The sequence below is a fragment of the Callionymus lyra genome, chromosome 1, assembly GCF_982586985.1.
Source record: "Callionymus lyra chromosome 1, fCalLyr1.hap1.1, whole genome shotgun sequence".
Lineage (NCBI taxonomy): Eukaryota > Metazoa > Chordata > Actinopteri > Syngnathiformes > Callionymidae > Callionymus > Callionymus lyra.
In genome coordinates this window covers 44525529-44552298 of record NC_141818.1, presented here as the reverse complement: position 1 = coordinate 44552298, position 26770 = coordinate 44525529, and the positions used below count along the sequence as shown (strand labels likewise).

General features: G+C 42.2%; 3 protein-coding genes across 3 annotated transcripts; 2 read left to right on the top strand and 1 right to left on the bottom strand.

The window, feature by feature from the left end:
* Positions 1–458: 458 nt before the first annotated feature.
* parn (poly(A)-specific ribonuclease (deadenylation nuclease)) lies at positions 459–8462 on the top strand. The gene is made up of 26 exons (XM_087809653.1): positions 459–543; positions 792–869; positions 931–1010; positions 1078–1145; positions 1679–1760; positions 1836–1896; positions 2780–2945; positions 3023–3085; positions 3147–3185; positions 3900–3942; positions 4053–4133; positions 4210–4266; positions 4657–4734; positions 4829–4872; positions 4952–4994; positions 5186–5261; positions 5331–5441; positions 5500–5569; positions 5637–5692; positions 6207–6293; positions 6359–6433; positions 6507–6672; positions 6729–6856; positions 6924–6966; positions 7044–7189; positions 7929–8462. The coding sequence occupies exons 1-26, from the start codon at positions 525–527 to the stop codon at positions 7970–7972; spliced, it is 2004 nt and encodes a 667-aa protein (XP_087665779.1). The 5' UTR covers positions 459–524; the 3' UTR covers positions 7973–8462.
* A 44-nt stretch (positions 8463–8506) lies between these two features.
* On the bottom strand, positions 8507–20758 carry rexo5 (RNA exonuclease 5). The gene is made up of 19 exons (XM_087809632.1): positions 20576–20758; positions 19636–19938; positions 19435–19561; positions 18512–18617; positions 16640–16747; positions 15927–16015; positions 15726–15841; positions 14876–15014; positions 14527–14621; positions 14316–14418; positions 13821–13900; positions 12559–12667; positions 12405–12497; positions 12180–12335; positions 12024–12116; positions 9054–9369; positions 8843–8985; positions 8663–8769; positions 8507–8598 (listed from the first exon to the last, which is right to left on the bottom strand). The coding sequence occupies exons 2-19, from the start codon at positions 19875–19877 to the stop codon at positions 8556–8558; spliced, it is 2265 nt and encodes a 754-aa protein (XP_087665758.1). The 5' UTR covers positions 19878–19938; positions 20576–20758; the 3' UTR covers positions 8507–8555.
* A 312-nt stretch (positions 20759–21070) lies between these two features.
* eri2 (ERI1 exoribonuclease family member 2) lies at positions 21071–25861 on the top strand. Its single transcript, XM_087786080.1, has 11 exons — positions 21071–21151; positions 21281–21342; positions 21472–21552; positions 21621–21748; positions 21812–21971; positions 22056–22156; positions 22721–22802; positions 23521–23609; positions 24117–25176; positions 25561–25613; positions 25730–25861. Exons 1-11 carry the CDS (start codon positions 21129–21131, stop codon positions 25859–25861), a joined length of 1971 nt encoding a protein of 656 aa, XP_087642206.1. The 5' UTR covers positions 21071–21128.
* The last annotated feature ends 909 nt before the right edge of the window (positions 25862–26770 follow it).

The window sequence follows — 26770 nt, the reverse complement described above, 5'->3', positions numbered from 1 at the left end:
GTCGTATCTCTAATTCTGATCCAAGCTTGCCTCGAACCAGTGAATCAGTCTGAGTGAAATGTTGATTGTGAATGTGTGGTCAAACGTTTAAGCTCTTAGATGAAGCGAGTAATTTATACTTTATATTTTGATGATCTTTTAGTATCAATTTAAGTATGGCGTATACGTATAGTGTATAATAATTTTAATCTAACAGCTGTGTTTAAAAGATGTTTACATTAATAATTATATATCGACAATTGTGAAGTCAAATGGAAAGAAATGTTGTTAAAAAAATAAATAAAATAAAAATAAATAAATGAATCAAACTCTTCACACGAATGCCATAAATATAAACGTCAATAAATTAACATTGTCAGTATTTTTCATTGTATTTATAAAATGTAACTCGCTATTTAAGATGTGTAGCTTAATGCTACCAGTTAGCCTCACCTGCCCCGGAAGCATTTGTTCGAGCCCTTAAAAAGCCAGTGGACGTCGCCTGCTAGCATTAGCTGTCAGCCGGGTTCAGTCACTGTGGAATCATGGAGGTGACGCGTACAAGTAAGTCGTAGAAAAACGAGGATTTTAAGTGTCAGTTTTCTTACCCTGAGCAGTGTTTCTGACCCACTCGAGTTGTGTTTTTTGTCTCAAACCTTCGTCACCATTGTTTGTGTTCGTGCTAGCAAAGCTAGCTAGCTGAGCTAGCCGCACTGGCGAGCACAAGTCGCGGGACATGAGGAGCTTCTCGCCGGTTCTACACGAGTGACAACCGTCACCTACCTCTGCTCAAAACTGTTGTCCTTTTTCAGATTTTAAAGAATGTTTAAACACCGTGTACGGCGCCATTGAAGAGGCTGACTTTCTTGCCATCGACGGGGAATTTTCAGGTTTGTAAAAAGTGTAGTTTTAATAACAAATGTGTCGGTTGTAACCATGTTGACCGTTCAGGGATCAGTGATGGTCCGAATGTCAGTGCCCTGACCAACGGACTGGACACACCGGAGGAGAGATACACGAAGCTTAAGAAGGTACGTTTTTAAAAGTGTTGTCTCATTGTGCACAACTCATTCTAACATGTCTTTGTTTGTTTAAAAGCACTCGATGGACTTTCTGTTGTTCCAGTTTGGCTTGTGCACCTTCAAATATGACCAGAAACAGTCCAAGTGAGTCATTTTATTGTTTCTTCTTGTGGAGCATGTTTTATAGATGGTTAATATGACTCTGCTAGACTTAAAGAACGTGTACAAAAGGACATTTTTAACCCTATTCTTGGAACCTGTCGCAGAGGTGTATATTCATTTTATTGTGACACATTCAATTGCCTATTAAAGGGTGATATTGCACCTTTTAATCTTTAAATAAAGGGTTTCAAAGCGTGTTCTTCTTTGATATGAAATTGTATAGATATGTTTGGAGGGTCTTTGTCGCCGTCATAAAGTCCCTGTTTTATCCTGGAGTTTGCATCTAATGCAGTTGTGTACATGTACTAATAAAAAGACAAACAAATAGAATATGGTCGTATATGTAACTGCATTGTTTTTCTTCCCCATGTTTTTGTGCTTCTTGCTGTTAATGCTTCATAAAGAGTAACGGTGTCTAGTGACGACAATAAACTGTTTATGCTCATTATTGCATCCAATTTTCTTACCCGCAACTGCATACTTTACATGCCTAATATGTCTTTCTTTTTCTGCAGGTATGTCACAAAGACTTTTAATTTTTACGTATTTCCAAAGCCATTCAGTAGAACATCCCCGGACATAAAATTCATCTGTCAAGTAAGCCCTGGTTTCGTTCTCTTTAATCTTCTTACATTATTAAAAATGCAATATTAATGTGTCGTATATCCATAGAGTTCCAGCATTGATTTTCTTGCGAGCCAAGGGTTCGACTTCAACAAGGTGTTCTGTAATGGTGAGTTGATCTCGATATGATGTGAGATTCGTAGACACAAACGTGTACGGCTGCATTGGTGGACTAGAGGTGCGGCGGTAGCCTCCATTTACGAGCCACCCTGAACGCACCGTCGTGTCCTCGTGCACTGACCCAGAAGTTAAAAGGCAACAAACTTGAACAAGACATTTGATGCTGCTCAAAAGAATCGCAGGTCAAATTTGTAGAACTACTTCATTTTCTCCGTCGTGCAGGCCAACTTCACATGAGTCGCATAATATTGAAACGATGCCGTTGATCTATGAAATATTTTGGCAGCACAACAAACCGTGGACACCTCTGCGGCTGCTCCCCTCGTTCAGATTTAGTTAATATTTATCAGAGTAAACTTGACACAAAGTCCTGTTAATAGTTAAGTAGATGTGGTGAGGAATTTTTTTTTTTTAAGCCAGTATTTTGAGGGGTTTTTTTTGTTTGTATTCTAAGAAGGTTTGAAACCGTTAACATTCATGTGTTTGATTTCCAATATTCTGTATTAAATGTAACATAGTTACTGCTGTGAATACGTTGGAGTGCTCAGCCTGAACATACTGGATTATCAATTTTTTTTTTTTTTTTTTTCTTAAATTGAAAAACAGCCATTTAGGGGACAGTGGATAAATTCCGCAAATTTGTTAAAGGGAGTAAAACAGAATTATTATCTTTTTAAGGTACGATGCGTGGCGAGACTATATTACATTATCAAACTAAACCCTGGTTATTTAATCGCATCGCAGTTTGTGTATCGACCTGAGTTTAGTGCTGGAGATGCAGGGTTTTGCTCTCAATATTTTTTGTTGTTGCAAACTGATTCCTTATAAAATAATCTTTAAGCTTCAGTAACCGTTGTCTGAATCGTCTGCAGGAATCCCGTATCTGAATCAAGAAGAGGAGACTCGGCTCAGGGAGCAGACAGAGGAGAGGAGGAATCAACATGCAAACGGTGTTGGGACGCCGTCCTTCATCTCTCCCTCCTCTAAAGGTCCTGCACATATTCCAGATGAGCACAAAGAATTCATCAACAAAGTGATGTGAGTTTGGAAAGGCCGGCAATGTGGAAAAACGAACAAAGGCTTTTATTCATCATGTATCAATTGTTTTCATTCAGAGGGAAGATTGAAGCACTTTTCTCTGGTGGGGAGAAGACTGTAGGCTTGGATCCTTGCACAGGGTAACGGTCGACGATCGGAGTGTTTTAAAACTTAATTTAACATGTCTCTCCATTTTTACAGTTTTCAAAGGAAGCTGATATATCAAACACTTAATTGGAAGTAAGTAAATACGAGTTGTACACCTGTCTTATGGCATTATTAATTGAAGTATACATGGGGCTGTGTATTGACAAGAATCTGGCGATATGATATATATTGAGATACTGTAGGAACAACGATTTAATGTTGCTTTTAAAGAAACACTTTTCTGGCTTTTTAAAACAAAGAAATTAAAAAATACTTTCTCTAATCGCATGTGAAAGTGCTTCTCAAAATATTAACAAAAAAAGTAAAGTTGTATTAACAATGAAGTGCATTAACAACTCAAGTACTGGATATTACATGTTGCTCCAGGTTGTTTGTCAGTGTTTAATTGAACTTTAAACTTTGTTTTAAAATGAGTCCAAACATCAGCTTTTAAAGCTGCTGAACTCTTTATTTTTCACTCATTGCTGCCAACTAGTGGCTTTAGGTTTAATTGCAGCACACAAATGAACGCTGTGACTATTTGAGTGTTTATTGTAAAATAAAATGTAAAATAATTAAAATGACATTGAATTAAAATGTTATTTCAAACGGGGAAAAAAAGTGTATATAATCTCGACTACAGTGCTAAGGACTATCAATACAGTATCACGATGTATCAATATTTTCATACACCCCTAATATAGTTTATTTAAGTTGCCATATGTTGTGCCTTGCTCTGATTTGTATACTGCGGTAAATATTATTGTACTTCACCTGCTTAGAAGTTAAACTTTGTCTATCACACAGGTTTCCTAAAGGAATTCATGTCGAAACTGTGGAAACGGAGAAGGTAACGTGGATTTATTATCGTTTTCCCTAATGACGTGGTTGCACATGTGCGTGACAAATTGTTAAGACAAATCTTTACTTTCTGTGGGATGACAAAACGTCCGTTTACAGAAGGAACGAATCATACAGATCAGCAAAGTGGACGATGAGGAAAGGAAGAAGATGGAGCAGCAGAAACTGGAGAAGGAACAGGTTTGCAAGCTCATTATGAACATTGAACAATAGTCGTTTTAAGTGTGTGTGAAATTAATCTCTGCCATTTTATCAGGAGGAGCTAAACGACGCTGTCGGCTTCTCTCGGGTCATCCATGGCATCTCGAAATCTGCAAGTACCAGTTTTTATCTAATGGAAATGTTTAGTTGTGGATGATGGACGGCGGTTGATTTGCTTACTTTGGTTCAAATGGCTCTCATGCAAACTTGAGTAATTTTCTTCTGTTGAGTAACATGGAAGTGGTTCTTGTTGGTGCTTTAGAAACGCTTGAATTCATTGTTCCTGGACCTGGTAGATGAAATGAGCCAAATAATGAGTTGATTAAAGGACCATCTTGTTTATAATTAAGATGTCGTCGACACCTAAATCTACTTTGATGGTTTAATGTAAATGTACAAATGAATGGATCACAAATGCATTTTGGTTGATTTGACGATGGAGTACATTGGAAGAAAATGTAAAATAAACATTTCCTCTTACTCTACCTCTTCTCTGCCTCAGGGTAAACTTGTGGTTGGTCACAACATGCTTCTAGATGTGATGCACACCATCCACCAGTTCTGCTGCCCCCTACCGGAGGTAAACAGAATTAATTTTCTGTTAAAATACAGCGTTCATTTGAATGATTTCTGATTTTCCATGTTGGATTTGTTTTGTGTTTTTTCTCTTGAAGGATCTGCAAGATTTCAAGGAGATCGCCATGTGCGTCTTCCCGAGGTAGAACTTCGCACCTTACCAAGCAAATGTTGCGTTTTCATTTTAATAATCCTCCATTTTTGTCTTTTTTTAAACTCAGGCTCCTGGATACAAAGTTGATGGCGTCGACCCAACCATTCAAGGTGAGCATAGATCTAGAGCAGTGACCGTTGGGAGGATGACTTTGAGGTTCATGGATGAGGGGAATGAAGGGAAGAGGATGGAAGAACAAAAGGTTGAACTGTGCAGTTTGGAGTTGATGATTAATTGAAGCAGTCATTTCATCTCTGGTGGTTCATTTAACTTCAGATCCACAGTCACTCGTCTGTTGCAGGACATGATCTCAAACACGTCGTTGGCCGAGCTGGAGAAACGCCTGAAGGAGTGTCCGTTCAAGCCTCCGCAAGTTGGTGAGTGGGACTCTCTCTCCGAAGCGTCGTGTCCAGAGAAGTCGAGCGTCTGGTTCTTGTCGTCCTCAGAGGCAGCCGAGGGGTTTCCCAGCTACACCACGGCGCAGGAGCAGCTGCACGAGGCCGGCTACGACGCCTACATCACCGGCCTCTGCTTCATCTCCATGGCCAACTGGCTGGGTAACGCCCCGTGTTCCAGCTCCACTTCTCGTTCCCTCACTGACCTTCGTTTCTGTAGGATCCTACCTGACGCCACCCAAGTCCTACATCTCCGCTCGCTCCAAACTGGTCGAGCCGTTCTACAACAAGTGAGAAGCTCGGACGGCGTCTGGAGTCGCGGTCGTCAATAATCATCGACCGTTTTCCATCTTTCAGGCTCTTCCTGATGAGGATCATCGACATTCCGTACCTGAACCTCTCAGGGCCAGACTGTGAGTGAAGCTATTGTGTTTCTAAATTTGTGCGATGTAGCTTTTAGGCCATTCCTGGCACTGTACTAAAGCTAAGAGGGGGGAAAAAAAATCAAGAGTCTGGTTCTGCTCGAGGTTTCTGCTTTGACGAGCTTGGAGGGAGAGAGGGGTTTTGGAATAAACCTTCTTGAGATCTCAAAGATGTGCTGTAAACATACCCTCCCAGCTGGTCGCAGCAGGAGGCTAGCAACACCGGAGTCTGGTTCTGCTTGAGGTTTCTGCCTTTTAAAAGTTTTCCCTCGCCACTGCCACGCTATGATTGACTCACTGGGATCCGTTTTTCTTTTCTCCGATATAGTCTTGGTTAATTTCGAATAAGATACTTTGAAATTGAAAAACTTTTACAGATTTATCAACTCATGGATGTAGAAGTTCATTATCTTGTAGAGCGGTTATCATGACCTTGACTTTCTCGCCACTAAATGACTGGAATGAAAATGTTGGATCTGACGACGACGACGACTCTTGTTTGCAGTGCAACCGAAGAGGGACAACGTCCTGTACGTCACGTTTCCCAAAGAATGGAAGACCAGCGACCTCTACCAGCTCTTCAGTGCCTTCGGTAAGACTGCAGGTGACGTGTTGCTGCTGCCGCTCGACTCAACCACCGCCTCGTCTGCCACTCAGGAAACATCCAGGTGTCATGGATGGACGACACGTCTGCGTTCGTGTCCCTCAGTCAAACGGATCAAGTGCAAATAGGTGATTCAGAAAATACATGTTTTTCCCCTCGTCAACGGGAACTGATTTATTTTTTTGGGGGGTTTTTCTTCAGCTATGAACACCAGTCGCTACGCAGAGAGCTACAAGATCCAGACGTACGCCGACTACGTCCAGGGCAAGCGTCAGGAGAAGGAGCGCCTCGGTCAGACGGCGAAGACGTGGGGCGAGGACGGCTGGAAGCCGCACTACAACGCGCCGCACACCGGCTTCTTCAAAAGGTTGGCCACGATCCGCTCTGTAGCGTCGCCGCGTCTGACGGCCTCGTCTTGTTCAGCGGTTTGAGGAAGCGCAGCATCAGTCCTGTGCAGACGCAGCAGCAGGGCTCGGACGCCGCCGCCGCAGACGGATGGAACCAGGACTCGTATCAGGACGGCACGGGCAGCAAGAAGATGAGGACCGACGGTGAGTGAGGACCACCGTTCTCTTCTATAGATGCTCTGACTTCTGTCTCTCTCTCTGGTCCTCGCAGACATCGTGGAGAGCAAGACCTCGGAGGGATGGCTCAGGACGTCGTAAGTCCAGCGATCGAGTTTTTTTCCCCCCCTCGACTGAGCATTCGATCGCCTGAACCATCTCCCTCCGTCCGCAGAGACTCCTCGGCAGCCGTGAAGACCAGTCCCGTCCCGAGTGAGGAGGGGAGTCCGAGCAACGAGGATCAGACCGGCGACGCCGAGGGAACCGGCGCCTGGCAACAAGCGGGCCGGAAGGCTCAGAAGAAGAAAAAGAAGGCTGAAGGTGTGTATTGAGAAGCTGTTTCGATGATTGAACCTCAGAGTCTTTTTATTATATCTGTTTAATATAAACACTGGACAACATTAAATGATAAGAATTCCTGGATTATTCCTGAACTCATGGTCGGTGTCTTTCTCTGACACGACGGCTACGAAAACACAGCTGATCATCATCCTAATGCAAGACAAAAAAAATTTCCCAAGTTATTAAGCCGGGAGTTTTTGTGAACTTTGTGGCTTAAGATTTAAATCTGTGGTTAGTTTTCAGATACTTTAGATCAGACTTTGAGAAGTTGAAGATGTAAAAATCTGGTTGATGGTTTATATAGAATCTTGGTTTTTTCCATGCGTCTATTGGAAAGTGTTTTCCAATGAGCCGCAGCAATTTTTCATAAAAATAAATCAAAATAAGAAAAAAGGGAAGGAACAAGATGATACAATCTAAGTCTAAAGATAAAGAACATAGATCAAAGGATACAAGACTAACATAGGAATGTTTTAGTAAAATTAAATTTATTTTAAATAATTGGGAAATTGCAGAATTCTGTCATTTTACTATATTGAGTTAAAGTTGATTTCCACCTGAAAACTATATAGTTGCACTTTCATTAAATTCCACTGATCCTCTAGACACTTGTTCCACTAAAGTCCAGCTCTGACTCTCTTGAACACGAGTTGATTTCTAGCTGCAGGTTCCGCATGTTCAGCCACAGAAAGATCATCAATGTCCTCCATCTTCTCAGGAGCCAAACCCTCGTCCGTGTTCGAGGTCCCCGAGGTCTGGTAGTGGACCGTGAGACCCCCCTTTGACTCAAGTAGCACTCGGTGATCAGGACGGATCACACACTCGACTCTCAGCCAAACTGGAACCTCCTGAGGCCAAAAAAAGTTCCTCGCGCTGGAATCGACGTCTGGGACTTTTAAATCACTTTTTTTACGAGCACTAAAGTTCCAACACGACCAACCCTGCGCTTCAGACGCTCCCCCATCTTTTGTCTTTGAACCCCAGCTTCGTTTTAAAAGAAAGTAAATTATGTTCGTTTCCCACTTTTATCAAACTTGAATAAGCTGATCAATAATGTGATATTTATTATTGTTGGCGTTTTCATGGGTTGCTTTTGTACAGATGTCTGTTTCTTACTGTGTTTTGTAAGTGTCATCCTGGAATGTTGCAAGATCATGTAAAAACCATGACATGCGTTCGATTTGTATACGTTTAAAAATCCACTAATTTTCCCTTAAAGTGGGGAAAAAAAATAAAAGACATTTTCTTAAAACATGAATTTTTGTTCTTCAGTGCAAGAAAGTTTGGATAAACGTACAAAAGAGTCGTTGGTTAAAGTGATTTATTTATTGTCGCCATAGTTTCTTCACCGTTTTATCTCCAGGAGACACAAACCAGGTCCGTCGTCACTGTTGAAGACAAACGACTCGTTTCAACCTTTATCTTATTATTTCTATATTTTTAATAGTTTACCTGCTGCATCCTGCAAACACCACCACGGACAAGGTGTCTTCTGGAAGACTGTTGTAGATCTTCCTCAGACGTTTGTCCAGCTTCATCATGGAGGCGCCGTCCTCCTCCTGGACACAATGTTCAGAAGAGCTTCTGCTTTAGCTCCACATTCATTTGCTCACAACAGTCGAGAGTCGTCACCTGAGCATCACTCGTCTCCTCTGGCGTCCTCATGGTCTTCATCAAGTGGGGCGGAGTCAGAGCTGGACAGACCAGAAACCGCTGCCTCCTCAGATCCTCTGAGGTTCTCATCGCGGCGGCTTTCGCTTCGTAACTTTCAAACTCTGTCGACGGATCGTGTTTTAGTTTCGCAAAGAGGCAGGAAGTGACATCATCATCTCGGATCACTCACGGACTGAAGCGTGTCGTGAAGATTTCCTGCTGGACGGCAGCGTGACCTCCAGGTTCCCGAAGTGTCCGAGCGCGAGTCTGAGCGTCTCCTCCGTGAGCCTGGAGGTTCCGGAGGAGTTCGACCCGCTGACGTCGCCGTTACGTTTGCCCGACGGCGCCGACTCGAACCCGTTCGTTCCGGTCGACGCGTGAATCTTCTCCGCCATGCTGTCGCTCAATTTGACCACATGGAGGCGCCGCCTGTTCAGGGGGTCCTCGGCCAAAGCCTCCAGGGTCGGGTCTAGATCGAGGAGAGCCTCAGTCACCGGCCTCTGGACCTGGAGGAGCCGGAGTTATTCTCTGTTTCGTTGTCTTTGATTGGAAACCTAATGGTTTCTTTTTGAGCCTTTGTACTAAAGAGCTCGTGCGCACAAAAAAAAAGTGCGGACATACTTTTCCACGTCATAGTTCATGTATCCATAATGAAAAGGGTGTTTAAAAACTTCCAGACAAGTTTGAAGGTGGCGTTCGTCCTTATTTACTGCATGTCACGTGGCTATGTTCACATCAGAGTTACATTAACGATCAATATTGATCAAAAATTAAACAAGTGGATATTAAATGTTTTCATTCAACAAACTGATTCTGTATTTATTAAGACAACATTGATCGCTTTATACTGAATATTTTAAGCTGATATTTCACACAATAAGTGCGATATAAATACAAATTGCTTGCAATGCAGAAAAAAAATGTAAAGGAATTATGAGCTTGTTTTTAATAATAAAACAACATTTTCAACGTCTGAAGCTTCAGGTCTTTACAAGATTCAAGTGTTCTTGGAGAAAAAAGTTTCCCTCGATCTCCTTGAAAAAACACTTTCATAAATACATGGCACACAATTTGTTCATTTGTAAACAAAACGCTTTTATTTCATAAACGTAATAAGAATTTTTGCATGTGTTGCTCCTTCATATGAAGCTCAGACCATCATCACTACTTGAAGTCACTGATTCACACTTTTATTCCTTTTAAACTCCTTTTTAAGACGTTTCAAATAAAACCCTGATCGTCTCAGTGAATACATTATTCACGCTAATAACTTAATGTAAAATATAAACGTTTACACCGGAGCTCGTCTGCACTCACTTAAATTGATGTGATCCATGTCAGAAATGTTTAAAATCAGGGGGGGGGGCAATACTTTGATCGCGATCGACGGCTGTTGCGAGTAGATCACGTGATTTAATAAAATATGATATAAGAAAATAGTAAAGAGAGCTCTGATTGGCTGCTGTGCAGGTCAATCAAATGGTTATTGCGCCGATTGGTTGACAATTTGATTGACATGCACAGCAGCCAATCAGAGCTCCCGCCTCTTCCACTGAACGCACGGGAAAGTTCATATGAATCGAGAATAAAAAGATCAAAACGTGCGACAGTCATTTTACGCAATTCAGAAAAACGATATACAATTATAAGCTTGTTTTTTTTAATATAATATATCGAACAAAATAATGCGCGTTTGATCGCTTTAGGTTCTTCTCTAAAGAGTCACAGAAACATCAGATCAGTTCCATCAAAGTCAAGCTGCAGCTTCAATGAAAGCAACAAATGCTGGTTTTCATTTTGTGATCGAGTCCTTAAAACACACTTGTATTAATAAACCATCACATGATGACTATTCGTAAATTACCTTTATCTCACGAATATAATGAAAATACACAAACCCAAACACGTTAAACAGGTGCAGGTGAGACACAAATACTAATGACGTCAGAGACGATCAGACAAAGCCATGATGATGTGAAGTTACTGATGAACACTTTTATTCTCGTTAAACTTCGTCTGAAGATGTTTTAAAATTTAATTAATCCACTTGTGTGATTCATATCAGACATGTTTAATATTAACAAATATAAACTGTTAGTTTGAATTCATGTTTTCATTTGTTTTTGTTTTTTCATGATCACAGAAATGGAGAAATGTAAGTCTTCATTTAAATATGATCAACATATTGGAAATGGAGGCATGGAAAGGGATGAACCCGTCTGAATTCTTTGTTGATTTTGATGAACAAAGGAAAAGGGCTTGAATTCGTGTCAAGCACAGATTCTTACACATGAATATTTTTTGTGCACCATTTTGGTTCGAATGAATGATAATTTTTAGTAGAAAATCAATGCAGTTCTTAGTACATATGAGTCTGAACTGGTCTGCAGTGGAGGAGATTCAACACGACAGGCTGACACTTAAGACCAGGTCTCATGGATCTCATGAGTCTCATGGATCTCATGAGTCTCATGGATCTCATGAGTCTCATGGATCTCATGAGTCTAATGGATCTCATGAGTCTCATGAGTCTCATGGATCTCATGAGTCTCATGGATCTCATGAGTCTCATGGATCTCATGGATCTCATGAGTCTCATGGATCTCATGAGTCTCATGGATCTCATGGATCTCATGAGTCTAATGGATCTCATGGACATTTTTGGAATTTACTCTCAGAGGAAAAGTATCTTCTTATGAGGAAATATGCTCCTCACTGACTGACTCTAGTTATTTATGTAAGTCAGTGTTTCTATGAAGATGATGAAATCCACACATCCTTCCATCCTCCTTCCTGATTATCACTTCATTCAGTGCAAGTCATCTGAGTGAAGTATGTTCTCACTTACGTTGAGCAAATTTGATGAAGGTAGATCTTTTGAACTTGACAATTATAAAAGTAGCTCACGAACCGAAAGAGTGCGAGCACTGTTTTAAATGAACAAATAAACTGTTAATCCAGTTTAAATTCAAGTTTTCGTTTGTTTTTTTCTGATCATGGAGAGAAAAATCACTGGTTAATTTAAATATGTAAATGAAGGCGTGGAAAGGGACGAACAAGTCTGCGATTTGATTGGAATGAACGAAGGAAAGGTGTTTGTATTTGTGTGCACGAGGCCCGTTCAACACTCCTGTCTGAGAGCCAATCACGGCGGTTCTACCTTGATAGTCTGTCCTTGTACTTCGATCCCGTCCAACACCTTCAGAGCCAGAACCGCCGACTCCAGCAGCACAAACCTCACCTCGGCGTGGAGCTGCAAGACCAGAGCAGGTTCAGGTCCAGGACTACATTTACGGGGGTTAAGGGGTTCACCTACTCTCAAGGCCGTCTTCAGCATCTTGACTCGCTGGATTTTTCCGCAACACCGGAAGAGTTTGTGCACGTCTTCCCGCGACGTGGCGAGAGGCAGCGGGCCGACGAACAGCGCCCGCAGGTCGGCGAGGTCCGAGCCCGCCTCGAGGACGGACTCGCTCTGTCGGAGAGAGAAGAATGAGGACGTGGACTAACAACGAGGACAGTGAGGTTCGGAAGAGAAACCGACTTGTGCGGAAGGACTCGCCCCGCTGGAGAACGAGGAGAGGCTCAGGACGGTGAGGAAGGAGGTTCTGCTCTGCTTCCTAAAAGACGACACGACCTGCAAAGAAAATGTGAAGACGCCAGATGTTGGAAGACGTTCTCGGCGGGGAGAGTCTCACCTCTTTGTCCGACGTGTGCCAGTGCTGGCTGGACAGATGCAGGACGTAGTCGGAGCGTTTTCCCAAAAAGGAGACGGATTTTCCAAGATTCTGGAGGACGTCGGCGAATCTGGCAGACAAGAAAATTAAGATTAGATATTTTTTAAATATACTTTAATAGGCTGGAGACATGTGCTGTGTCTCAAATCGCATACTTCTCTTAGTATACTAGAAGTTAGTATCCGGATAGTGTGCATACTTACTAGTACACAAATTCTCCACAGATAGTATGTCTCAAAACAAACTCTGCTGCTACACACTAACAGGAAATGACGCCACAGATTCTTCTTCTACTACTATTTAACAATGATTTCAACCAGCTGTTATATGTTATCGCCACCTGCTGGCAGCACGTTTTGCAAGTTTGGAAAAAGAAATAAAGAAAAAATAGGAGAATCGAAATATTCGCGAGATATTTAAGCTGGTATCAGCACCGAAGACGTGTCATTGTCCTACTGCTGCTGAAAATGCACCTATAAGTATATGAATATATATATATATATATATATATATATATATATATATATATGACGTAGCTTACGTTTAAAACGTCATTAAGATGGCGGTTGTTTAGTGTAGATAGTGTCCATCGAACTATACTCAGTTTTGTGGGCGTTTTAGTGACAATTTAGTGTGCATGGCGCACTCAATTTCGCATACTAAGAATTGAGACGCACTTACACACTAAAAGTACTAACTTTGAGTACGCTAGTATGCGATTTGAGACACAGCACTGTTCAGGTTGCCTCTTGCCTCTGGCCCCAAGTAGCTGGGACGGTCTCCAGCCATTGTTTAATAAAATGAGGCGACTCACTCAAGCGTGCAGGGTCTCAAGCGGTTCTAAATCATTTTATTTTTGTTATTATTATTATTTTATTAGATGCGCGTGTTAGCTTCACCTTATGACCTTAGATGGAAACAGGTTGTTTTGTTTTTGAACTGATGTGAATAAAGGTCGAAGCAGAATGATAACCCTTGCTAACCTAGCAAGCAGCTAACCTTGCTAGCTTAGCCAACAGCTAACAGTGCTATCTTAGCTAACAGCTAACAGTACTAGCTGCTATGAAATGCTTGCCAAACTAGAAACTTGTAGGACTAACTGTTCATGTGATAAATAAAGGACAAATAAATCAGAGAATCTTCTGTGATGTTTCCATGTTGGAATGAAATGAAACAGAAGCCGAAGAAAAAACACCATTTTGATGGATTAACTCTTTGTTTACCTTTTAATAGGAGGCTGTGGATTAGTAGGTTGGGTGTTAATGGAAATTCCCCAAAGTTCCTCTAGATGGTGCTGTACTACCTGTTAGATGAAGAGAGTGACGTTAAGTGTGTATGTGTGTGTATATGTGCATGTATACATGTGTGTGAGTGAATTTGAGTGTGTATGTGTGTGCAGGTATATGTGTGTGTGCGTGCATGCATGCATGTGTATAATTGCGTGCATATGTGTGAGTGAGCATGTGAGCGTGCATGTGTGTATATATTTAGGTGTATACGTGTGTATGTGTGTGCATGTATATGTGCGTGCATGTGTGTGTGTATATGTGCTGGTATATTTGTGTGTGAGTGTATACGTTTGTGTATACATGTGCGTATGGATGTGTGAATGTGTGTGTGTATTTGTGCGTTTAGACGCGTCAATATATGTGTTTATATGTGCGTGCATATATGTGTGTGAGTTAGCAAGTATATGTGCAAGCATGTGTGTGTGTGACCTGAAGAGGTCCCTCTTGGATGAAGTACTGGGCCAGCTCCAGCGTGGCCACAGCGTCCTCCACTGGATCATGTCCGAGCCGGTCCTCGCTCTGGATCGTCTTCCTGCAGGAGAGACCAGGACGTGAAGGACGTGAAAGACGTGAAGGACGTGAAGGACGTGAAGGACGTGAAGGACGTGAAGGACGTGAGAAGAAAGAAACCTTCACTCACTTGAGCACGACTTCCGCCAGAACCTTCAGCTTGAATCTCTGCCCGAGCTCGCGGACGAACAGCAGCGAGCTGTCAATCACGTGCGGGTGGATCAACTGTGGGAGAACATCATCACATCAAACACCAGAGTCAAGTACTGGACAATACTACACATATATACTTGTTACTACACTATCGCAATATATTGTATCGCATCACAAGATTCTTACCAATACACTCAGAGCTGGAACCATATTTTCGAAGGTCACTTCATGGCTCTTTTAAATGACTTGTAGATTCTTTATTTCTAATGAACCCTCAACACTGGTTCTTGACTCTGAGCATCGTCACGGTTTCCTTCTGAACAAACCTTCAGGGCCTTGAGGTCGTTGTCCAGAGAATGTCCCACCAGCACCGCGTCCTCAGGCAACAGGGACTTCAGTCTGACCTGGACGTCCTCCAGCGTGGTCTGCACCGGACACAACATGGCCGCCGTGATGCCAGAGAACCTTCAGGATCATAGAGATTACTACAACGTTTTGTGTGTGTGTTGTGTGTGTGTTGCGCGTGTGTGTGTGTGTGTGTTGCGCGCGTGTGTGTTGTGTGTGTGTGTGTTGCGCGTGCGTGTGTGTTGCGCGTGCGTGTGTGTTGCGCGCGTGTGTTGCGCGCGTGTGTTGCGCGCGTGTGTTGCGCGCGTGTGTTGCGCGCGTGTGTTGCGCATGTGTGTGTTGCGTGTTGCGCACGTGTTGTGCGTGTGTGTTGCGCGTTTGTGTGTTGCGCTTGTGTGTGTTGCAGGTGTGTGTGTTGCGGGTGTGTGTGTGTTGCGGGTGTGTGTGTGTTGCGCATGTGTGTGTTGCGGGTGTGTGTGTGTTGCGGGTGTGTGTGTGTTGCGCGTGTGTGTGTTGCGGGTGTGTTGCGCGTGTGTGTGTGTTGCGTGTGTGTGTGTTGTGCGCATGTGTGTTGCGCGTGTGTGTGTTGTGCGCGTGTGTGTTGCGTGTTGCGCACGTGTTGTGCGTGTGTGTGTGTTGCGCGTTCGTGTTGCGCGTGTGTGTTGCGTGTTTGTGTGTGTTGCGTGTTCGTGTGTGTTGCGGGTGTGTGTGTGTTGCAGGTGTGTGTGTTGCGTGTGTGTTGCGTGTTGCGCACGTGTTGTGCGTGTGTGTTGCGTGTGTGTTGCGTGTGTGTTGCGTGTGTGTTGCGTGTGTGTGTGTGCATGTACATACTGTGTGCAGTAGTCCAGGATGCGATGGTTGGGCTTCACCAGTTCGTTCATCAGACACTTTCCTGCAGCGTCCACCAGCGACACTTTGGTCAGTTCTCTGCCCTTCTCTGTCAGACACTGAGGAGACCATCATGAGCGAGAGAGTCTCATGAAGAGCCTCGTGAAGAGCCTCGTGAAGACCCTCCTGCACGTCGACACTCACCATCTCACAGTCCAGTCCGTACAGAGGGCTTCTGTCGGTGACGGCCGCGGCGCTGTCCGTACACACGAAGTCCACCATCTCTGGGAGTCCTGTTGGAAAACAAGGGGGTTTGAGACGATATGAGAAGGAACCGCTCATGTGACGTGAAGACACGAGGGCTGCGTCTCAAATCGCGCACTTTTCTCAAGTGCACTGCTTTACAGTACAGTGTAAGACAGTGCACTTACTCGTGCAGTGCTCAAGATTCAACAGGGTAGTACTGTCTCAAATCAAACACTGTTGCTACACACTCGAGAGCTTCTTCTTCTACTAATTCGTTGGAACTCTATCGCCAATCCTGGACGTCGGTTTTCACAAATCGAAACAAGTCATTAAGTTGTGTTTCATTTAGTTATGACTGTTGTGTTGTTTTGTGGTAAAAATTAGTGTTTTCTTAAACATTTACGCCGGAATCTGCTCTGAAGAAGCGTCGTCAGTGACGTAGCTTCTGTTTAGCGTCACTAAGATGGAGCCGTTAAGGGTGGAAAGTGTGCATCGATCCACACTTAATTCTCTGGTTGTTTGAGTGCGTGAATCAAGTGTTCATTTCGCACTCATTGGGACGCACTCATGCACTCAAAATACTAAGGGTAAGTGCAGAAGTGCGTGATTTGGGACACTGCAAAGGTTAGAAAAGACTTCAACAACGAATGACTCCATTATTTAAAAGTTACCTTTGACGGGGAAACGTCTCCTGATCATCTCTTCTTCTGGCAGCACGTACGCCGTCAGCCCTCTGGTCTTGATCCCGTACTTGATGATGACCGGGTGAGTGCGCACCGCTGCAACACACCACAGCAGCTACTCCATTACCACAGCTGTTCACGCGTGACCCGGGTTAACGTGATACGTTTCATCGTAATAACTCGCAACACTAGGTTTTTCATTTTTAAACATTTACAATGTTGCGCCTGGACTTTAACGGTTCAGTTTTTCTATACGGTGAAACTTTGTAACATCAGAGTCTCAAGGCCATTTGTTTTTGTTTTGTTTTTCCATTTCACAAAATGTGTGTTATCGTGCATTTTTTCAAAAACCTTCATATTGACAATAAGACTTTAACTCTATTCTTGTCGAAACTGCTTGCATTCGTTTTGAAACCAAAACGCTGGAGTCGCCTGTATCCTCTCGTCCTCAGTCATCACCGGGATCTCGCAAGATTTCAATTGTTCCTTTAGCTGCGCAAGACGTAATGACTTGATGGAAGTTTAATTGAGAAACACAAAAATGAACAAACGCTGTGAATACTTGTACGAAGCAAGAGACACAAAAATATTTGACTATTTTCTAAAAAAAATTAAAAGGGTTCTTTTTATACTTAAGCTGCTCATCAGCACTGTTTGAATGTATAATATTTGGAAGATTTGTTATTTATTTACCCATTTATAAGACACGCTTTTTTATTCTGCTCATCACCACCAATGTATCATTTTTAGTGATTAATTTGCAGATTTATAAAACAAATGTTTCTGTGTATTATTAGACTTTAAGGCTTCTCAGCACCATTTAATGTATAATAATCTTTTGTATCTATAAAGGATTTTTTTTTTGTAATTTCCTCTCTTTGAAAGTGACATGATTAATCTTTGGTTTTATTTATTTAATTAAGTTGTGTACTTCAAAATAAAGACCTCATTTATTTAACCATGGTATCGAAAAGATAGTTTTTGGTTGGCGGTGTAAGAAAATATCGCTATTATGTTATCGCAATATATTTTTTCCGGATACTGTATCGATATTCAGTCGCTCTGTATCAATATTTTTAAATAGAATAAAAATATCCTCCTTATAGTTTAAATAACATTTTATTTTAATTCATATTTATTTAATGGTTTATATTTCCATAGTGTGTGTATGAAAGAAAATCATTCAATGTTTTATTTTACAATTAACACTCAAATATTTACAGCGTTTATTCATTTGTGTGCTGCAATTAAACCTCTGGCCACTAGTTGGCAACATTTCCTCCGAGCCAAAGTAACAAGAAAATAGGAGAAATGGGAACAATGAGTGAAAAAGAAAGGAAGCACCAGAGTCCAGAAGCTTTTAAAGCTGATGTTTGGACTCATTTTAAAACAAAGTTTAAAGTTAAATTAAACACTGACAGATACTGGATATTACATGTTGCTCCAGGTTGTTTACAATGTTAATGCACTTTATTGTTAATATAACTTTACATTTTTGTTCATATTTTCAGAAGCACTTTCCTACAAACACTTTCACATGTGATTATAGAAAGTATGTGTTAATTTCTTTGTTGTAAAAGCCAGAAAACATGTTGTTTCTTTAAAAGACACAGTATCTATAAACAGTATCTCAATATATTGTATCGTGACATGTATCATATCGCCAGAATCTTACCTAGTATCCATATCGACCACTTGGTTGTTATCGTGACAACCCTATTCGTGAGTTATCGCACTATAAGAGCTATTTATCTAGTACTGTAGGTCTGTGGTCATAATGCAGTAGAGCTGGAAGCATCTGTACTTTCAGATCTTGATCTTTTTTTTTTCAAAAGCACGGTTTCCCTCAGATTTTCTCACCTTTTGGCAACTTCCTCAGCTTCTGAGGAGCACTCTTTTTCCCGGTGACTTCCCCACTGAAGATTTCCCTCAGCAGGCTGTCGGGTGCTGGTCCGAAGGCGACTCTCTGGGGCGACAGTAGGGAAGGATCAGGATTCGACATACGTCCCTTTCTTTGAGTAAGTAAGTAAGTAAGTAATTTCTATTTGTATAACGCTTTTCCAGACCAGGGTCACAAAGCGCTTAAACAATCAAAACAATATTCAATAAAGTATATACTTTAAAGGTCAAGATAAAACTGATAACACAACAGGAGTTCCAGAAAATCAAGGAAAAGCCTCAACAAATAAAAACGTCTTAAGATGTTTCTTAAAGGAGTCAGTAGATCCATCAAGCGTAAAGAGAGAGGAAGATCCTTCCAAAGCTTAGGAGCAACAGTCTGGAAGGATTTCTCTCCTCTGGTCCTGAAGCGTGTTCAGGAACCATCAGTAGATTCTGATCCACAGACCTCAGAGCCCGAGCTGGGGTGTAAGTCTGGATCAGATCACTGATGGAAGGTCTGACCATGAATAGATCTGAAAGTAAGAACCAGAATTTTAAAGTTGATCCTGAAAGAAACTGGCAGCCAGTGAAGAGTTTTAAGGATTGGAGAAATGTAAGTTCTTCTACTAGAGCTGCTCAGAATTCTGGCTGCAGAGTTTTGTATGTACTGCAGGCGAGACAGATCCTTCTTGTTAAGATATGAAAACAAACTGTTACAATAGTCCAGACGAGAAGAAACAAACGTATGGATTACAAGATCCAGATCATGTTCCGACAACATTTTCCTAAGTTTAGAGATTTTTCTCAGTTGAAGGAAACAGTTTCTGGTCAGTTTTCTACAGTGTTGAACAAGAGACATGTCTTTATCAAATACACTTAGAATACTTTGAGGCGTGACTCACCGCGGTGTAGCTGCTCCTGAGGTGAGCCAGAGCGAGGTAGTGCTTGTTAAAGTGACCCTCGGTCAGGCCTTCCACCACCACCACGTTCACGCCCGACACCTTCCCCTGCTGGAGGAGTCGACACCAACTGTTGGGAGGGACGAGGTTGATATCCCGTGTCAGCGTTTTTTTTCTTCCCCCCCATGGATCAGAGATGGTCACCTTGGTTGTGTGACGCCTAAAGTCGTCCCCAGAGCGGCGTAATGCAGCAGCTCCCGCAGCTCCTTGATGGTGATGACACTTTGAAGCTGCTCTGGACTCATGGTGATCCTGGGTCCAGACTCGCCGACCTCCACGTCTCCACGCTGGTCCCGCTTCAACTTCTTGGTCACGTCGCTCACATCAGAGTCAACATGGCGTCTTTTACGTCCATTGATGATGATGGAAGGCGACGGGTCCGCCATTGTCTGGCTGACCTTGGTTCCACTTTTGGCGTTGAGAAGACAAGGATGAGCTTACGCTTTTCTATAAAGTTAAAACAAAAAGTTAAGTTGAAATATTTATTCATTAAATACTGTGAAAATGGATAAAAATCTATAGAATATCTCACCAAAAATCACACCGTTTCAAGTCTGATTTATCCAATTATTGTTTGTTGTTACTTAATATAAGTAAGTAAGTAAGTCATTTTTATTTATAGAGCGCTTTTCCAGACCAGGGTCACAAAGCGCTTAAACAATCAAAACAATATTCAATAAAGTATATACTTTAAAGGGAAAGATAAAACTGATAACACAACAGGAGTTCCAGAAAATCAAGGAAAAGCCTGAACAAATAAAAACGTCTTAAGATGTTTCTTAAAGGAGTCAGTATACAAAAATTTAATTCATATTTTAAGCTTGGTTCTGTTCTCCTATTGCTTATCGTGTTATCTTGTTCCGTTATTATACTTTGTACTAACACCACAACAAACACTGGCAACTGAAGTTTTTAATTCATATTTAAAGCTAGAAACTAAAAAGAACACACAGTGATGTAAATACAAGTTTACATTTTAACTGTAGTTTGTTTTTTTTGACACCCACAAGGTGAACATTTTCAGAAAGTTTTCTTTAAATGTTCGTCGCTTAAATAAAAGCATGAATTGAGTTTAAAAACTTACCAGACCAGAGAGAAGTTGAGCAGTGAAGTCCACTTGAGCGAGAGAATATTAAATAAATTTGGAAAGTTTTCTTCCAGAAGATAAAGAGACGATACGAGTTTAATTCAAGGCGAACAACAGATTATATAAAGATTATTTAAGGCTCTTCGCTTCATGTTTACACTCGTCGCCGCGAGTAACACACATGGGTTGGAAGAGGCACACCGGAAACGGAAACTACTTCCGCTGCGATGACCTAAAAATAAGGGTTAAAAGAAGTTAAAAAATGTGCAAGACTAAACTACTTCTCTCTGTAATGGAACTTTAAGGAATACATTTTTGTAGAATAAAAAAATAACACTAGAATATTTTATTAAGAAGCACGTTTTTTTTTTACGTATCGTGAATCGATTGCATGGACTCACAGGATATACAAGTCGAACACAGAGACATCGATGACAAATTCAAATCAATGCCGCGAACGTTTCTCGCTGCTAAATATGATCGATCGAGTCGGTCATCGATGTCTGTGAATGCAGCGACGATTCGATGTTGTTTGTATTTGTAGCCAAACATGTCTACCAAGAAGCTGGCGAGGTAAGTTATACCAAACAAAAAGCCATTTGTTTGTACGCGAGCATTAGCAACAAGCTAACCAACGGTGGCTCTTTGACTCAATGAAAGGTGAATTTAAGAAACGCATCAATATGTTGACATGTTTTGCAGAGAACTTGGACTTGTGAGACAACGCAGTAAGTCAACATCTGGGACGAAGAAGGCAATATCGAGTAAGTTCAATATAAATCTGGTCAATAAAAGAAAACTTCAGGCATATGAAGCTTCACAAGTGAGAGTTAAGCTAATAAGAAATGTTTGGAAAAATGTAAAAATCATTTTGATCGCTTCAATGTCAACAGATCAGATCTTCTCTTACCTGATCGTGATTGATTTCGAGTCGACATGCTGGCGAGAAAAGAACAACCTGAGTCAAGAGATCAGTAAGGATTTTAACATCTCTTACCATAGTGAGAAAATAATGTTTTTAAGCAGGTTTACTTTTCTGCAGTTGAGTTCCCGGCGGTTCTTCTCAACACTTGCACTGGTGAGGTGGAGTCAGAGTTCCAAACGTACGTCCAACCTCAGGAGCGCCCGGTTCTCTCCGAGTTCTGCACCGAGTTGACCGGCATCACACAGGTGATACGATAAACACTAAAGAAGAACATTATAGAGAGGTTCAAACTTGTCTTTGTCCCGCAGGCACAAGTAGAGGCAGGAGTCCCGCTCGCCATCTGTCTCTCCCAGTTCAGACGCTGGTTGCAAAAGCTCCAGCTCCAGATTGGACTCACTTTTCCAAGCAAAGAAAAGAGGGAAACGTCGTCTTCTGCTCCAAAACTCTTCACTTTCCTCACCTGGTCAGGTGAGAAAACACACCGTTACAGTCCTTGCTCAGATTTTTGCAGGATTAAAACTGATCAGAATCTTTCCGACGCGTCTCGTTCAGACTGGGATCTCGGAGTTTGCCTGCAGTACGAGTGTAAACGCAAACAGATCTACAAACCAGATGTGCTGAACAGCTGGATCGACCTGAGGAGCACGTACAAGGTAAATAGTGGGGCTGTGTATTAACAAGAATGTTGCTATAAATACCATGACACAGGAACAACAATACACTAGATTGTGATACTGTAGTAACAAGTATATATTTGTAGTATTGTCCAGTACTTGACTCTGGTGTTGCAGAATTTTCAGACCACATGACTCTTGACGAAGTTGTAACTGCTTTCATTTGTTTTCAAATCAAAATATGTCCGAACATCAGCTTTAAAAGCTGCTGGAGTCACTGTATCCTCTCGTCCTCAGGTATCGCTGGGATCTTGTGTATTTGGCTACAGAGAACGTCATGATTGCTGCCATCTAGTGCCCAGAAGTTTAAGACATAAATGACTTAATATTTTCATGTTAATTGTAAAAAAATAAATCAAACTAAATTATTTAAAAAAAATCTCTTTTTTAAATGGATACAGTGCTGCTGCATATATTGTATTATTGTGAAAAAAAGGCCAGTATTTTGCCGTATCAATATATTCTAACACTTGTAACTAAAGTTCAAATTGCTTCTATGAATAATTAGAAATAAATACACATTTATTTTTTTAATGTTTTCAGCTCTTTTACAACCGAAAACCAAAGGGACTGAACGGAGCTCTGCAGGATCTGGGAATCCAGTTCTCAGGAAGAGAACACTCTGGTATAATATCAAAATCTTGTTTGTTTTTTTTAATTTGGAAGAGGACTTAGTGGTTTTAAGTTGAGATGAAATGCAAGCATTAGAAGCATCTCTCTCTCTCCCTCCCTCTCTCTCTCATGCTTAACATGCACTTTTAATTTTTGTTGACACATTTTAATTGATGTATTAATTGTGTTTTTGTTTGTATTTATTTGATTGATTCACGTAAATTCATGGATATTTGTATGGGATTGATTATTGCTGCTGGACAATAGAATTTCTCTTTCGGTGATCAATGAACTATCTGTATTTCTATTGAGTGCGTTGACTCACCAACATGAAACCTGTGGACGTCTAGAAGTAGTGCCTGGAATTGCAGTCCTTGGTTTTGAATTCTTCTTGGTTTCTTAACAGCTGGACAAATCTGGAAAAAAAATCCTAGTTTTTGTGTCTGTGCTTTAGTGTTTATTGATTTCCTTCTGTGCTACAGCAGTTAGGATGGTGAGGAAGCATAGATACCGGTGGGTTAAAAAAATCTGAAACAAGGAAGGTAGTTGTACAGGAAAGTGCAGCCAGAGTTTACAAAGAAAGAAAATTCAATTTGGAAAGAGAATAAATATCAATTCGGATGTGCTGCACAATAAAATGAAAGTAACATACAGGCAGCAGATACTGTAGTTCAGGGCGATGATGATGATGATGATGATGATGATGATTAAAACATTGTCTACTCCCTCAGGTCTGGACGACGCCAGGAACACGGCGCACTTGGCCGTGAGGATGATGAGGGACGGCTGCCTGATGAAGATAACCAGGAGTCTGGATCGGGTGAGTGGGCTTCCGTTGATGAATCCCCTCACTCCAGAACCCCCACTTCCCTCTAACAAACCCACTTAACAGCATTTTTTTTAAACTTTTGCAAGACAAATCCTACCTCTGCCAAGAAGCTTATTTCATGTGTCTTTTTAAACGTAAACAATAAAAAACTTTGATTCATGATGTGTGTTGTCTCATGCTAAAAACTGACTTGAACCCAGGTCCATAGAGGGAAAGTGCTGTGGTCTGGCACTAGATCTCCAGCATTGTTAGCTTAGCATCATCTTCTTTGAAGCATTTGTCAAACAAAAACACACATCGTTTCCGCACTCATGTGAAACTTCATCTTTATAAGACATGCTAGTGAACGATATTACATTTCAACCTTTTAATAAATCCTGATAAATGTCCATAACTCCAGCAAAAGTTGATCATCATCCACTTAAAGTTACATCAGAACATGTGAATGTATTTCGGTAGCAGACAATAACACAACTTTATCTCTTATGCTTTTCGTAGATGCCCCCAGTGGTCAGACCCGGTAACGCGACCGACGACAAGAAGTGCGATCGGGCTCCAGAAAAATTCCCGATCACCTCAAAGTCACTGCCAACGTCAAAGATTCACCTAAATTCTCATGAACCGAACTCCGATCCGCCGTCGGTCAGAACCCTCGTCCCACTTCGAACCCTCCTGGACAGCACCAACCTCCCTCGCTGGGGGCTCAACAACGTCAAGAACACGAGGGACTCGATCGGGAAACTTCCGTCTGCAGCCGTGTCACCAAACAACATGATCGTGTGCTCCACCGTCCTCTCACACCCTGACGTGGACTCGATATCCAACCCGGACCATCTGATCACGGAGGAGGAGGAGCGGTGCGGCTCCTACGACGACGCGGTGCTGGAGGAGGAGGATGTTACCGTGGAAACGGAGAGACGCCCCTGGAGTTTGGAAACTTGGGACGACGAGTCCGTGGCGAATCACTGCAGACGACCAAAAGAGAGACTTGAAGATGAAACCGGCTCTGCAGGGGCCGCCCATACTCTCTCGTCCAATCACGGAAAAGTCGCATCACAACCACGAAGCGTTTTTGTGGCGCCACGCTTCAGTCTGAAGGAACAAACTCACAAGACTTCCAAGAAAAACGACTTCCTTCCAGAGAAGACCTCGACTCCGAACGGCTCCCTTTTAAAACGTGTCGCCAAAAAGACCTCGGCGCCCTTTGTCGTCTTTGCGGATCCGGAGATTCAGTCCGGTTCTCGCGCCGGAAACTCCTCGTCCACGAGCACCTCGGTCGCCAGTCGCTCCTCGCCTTCAGTGACCTTCAGAGGATCCTTCAGAGGAAGCATCACGGCTCCTCTGTGCGACTGCGGGCGGCGAGCGAAGCGTCAGGTGGTGTCGAGCTTCGGTCCCAACCAGGGCAGGGGCTTCTTCTGTTGCGCCGTCAGGAGGTCCGGCAGCGGCTGCAGGGTCCAGAAGGGCTGCGGGTTCTTCGCCTGGGAGTCGACCCTGATGAGGAGCAGAGCTGCTGGAGCTTCGGTGTCCATGATGAACGTCTCTGTCAAGTGTCCTCAAAGTGCGATGAGGAAGAGCTATTAAGACGAGGAGTCCTGGACACGAGTTGTGTGTCCCGCTGGTACGACACCACGAGGTAGACCCAGGACAGGCTGGAGAGACATGCATGTCCCTCGGCTGGCATAGGAACGCCTCAAAGTCTCTTGGGGAAAAGCTGGACAATGCACCTGGGCCTCCCTGCTGGAGCCGCTGCCCCTGCGACCCGACCCAGGATGAGCAAAAGACGAGAAACTCAATCATGCAAGGACCGACTCAGTCCAAGTTTAAACAAAACTACCTCAGAAAAAAGAAACCTTTAATGTCATTGCACAATGTACCATGAAGTTTGGCAGCGACCAAGTGTTAAAAATACACGTGAATAATTGTCTTGATGATGGCTGTTAAGGTGTTAGTAGTCAGGAGAGGTTTGCAGAGATCATGGTGGCCACGAAGGTGAAGGTGTGACCTCGTCCCTAAAGGCAGACTCGTCTCCTCCCCCCCCCCGTGATCAATCCCACCACAGTCGTGTCGCCTGCAAACTTGATGATGGTGTTCGAGAGTGGGTGGGTCTGCAGTCTGCTGGAGGAAAGGTGGTGACCCAGTTTGACCATCTGGGGTTAATGAGGAACTCCTTGATCCAGGAGCAGGTGGTTGAGGGGAGTCCCAGGTCACACAGTTTGCTGACCAGGATGATGGTGTGTCTGTAAAGCTGTGCACTAAGACAGTGCACTTACTTGTGCGGTCTGACTCGAAAGCTTCTTCTTCTACTACTTTTTAACACTGATTGCAACCAGGCGTTGGAACTCTGTCACTTGATGGCGCTTTTCGCCAATTGAATCAAGTTATCAAGTTCTGTTTCATTGTGTTATTATTGTTGTTGTGTGATAAAATTAGTGTTTTCTCGAAACTATTACGCCACTATCTGCTCCGAAGACGTGTCGTCAGTGACGTAGCTTCAGTTTAGAGTCATCATTGTCACTAAGATGGCGGACATTGCGGGTGGAAAGTGTCCATCGATCCACACTCAATTTTTATTAATTTTATCAATTTTTTTAAATATTTTTATTTTTATTAATACTTTAATAAAGTGTTTATAAAATAATATTTTTTTAATGTATTTATTGACAATTAAAAAATGTACAATGAATTGTGTTTGTTCATGTTTATGTTTCAATTAATCCTCCGGCCTCTAGATGGCAGCAGTCACTATGTCTTGTCCAGCCAAAGTAACATTGAAACACTGCGAGCTCCTGGCGAACACCAAGGACAAGAGGATACAGTCAGATCAAGCAACCTTTTCAGCTGATGTTTTGGAAATATATTTGTTTCCAAACAAATTAAAGCAGTTCATCAAGAGTCATTTAAATCCTGCAGCATCAGAGTTAAACAATCAAAATATACTATTGTTGCTACAGTAATATATCATGTCGTGCAGAATATTATATACCTTACCTGAGTTTGTTTTCAGAGGAAAACATATCTTATTGATCATTAATTTGTCAAACACAGGTTATCTTAGGGGTATTTATTTACTGGTGTTCTTTAAAAATGTCCCTTTAACATTGTTTCATGATTCGAGAATAATAACACCTTGAAATATGTTACCATCGTTCTTG

Excerpts from the sequence above, each read along its gene's own strand:
- parn (XM_087809653.1), top strand. Across the intron at positions 4,134-4,209 it reads AGAAACTGGAGAAGGAACAG|GAGGAGCTAAACGACGCTGT; the intron begins GTTTGCAAGCTC and ends CCATTTTATCAG. Across the intron at positions 6,294-6,358 it reads CCAGCTCTTCAGTGCCTTCG|GAAACATCCAGGTGTCATGG; the intron begins GTAAGACTGCAG and ends TCTGCCACTCAG.
- rexo5 (XM_087809632.1), bottom strand. The coding sequence starts at position 19,877 with ATGGCGGACCCGTCGCCTTCCATCATCATCAATGGACGTAAAAGACGC. Across the intron at positions 15,842-15,926 it reads ACGGACTGGACTGTGAGATG|TGTCTGACAGAGAAGGGCAG; the intron begins GTGAGTGTCGAC and ends TGGTCTCCTCAG. Across the intron at positions 8,770-8,842 it reads AGGAGACGAGTGATGCTCAG|GAGGAGGACGGCGCCTCCAT; the intron begins GTGACGACTCTC and ends CATTGTGTCCAG.
- eri2 (XM_087786080.1), top strand. The coding sequence starts at position 21,129 with ATGTCTACCAAGAAGCTGGCGAG. Across the intron at positions 21,972-22,055 it reads CACTTTCCTCACCTGGTCAG|ACTGGGATCTCGGAGTTTGC; the intron begins GTGAGAAAACAC and ends CGTCTCGTTCAG. Across the intron at positions 25,614-25,729 it reads TGGTGGCCACGAAGGTGAAG|TCTGCTGGAGGAAAGGTGGT; the intron begins GTGTGACCTCGT and ends GTGGGTCTGCAG.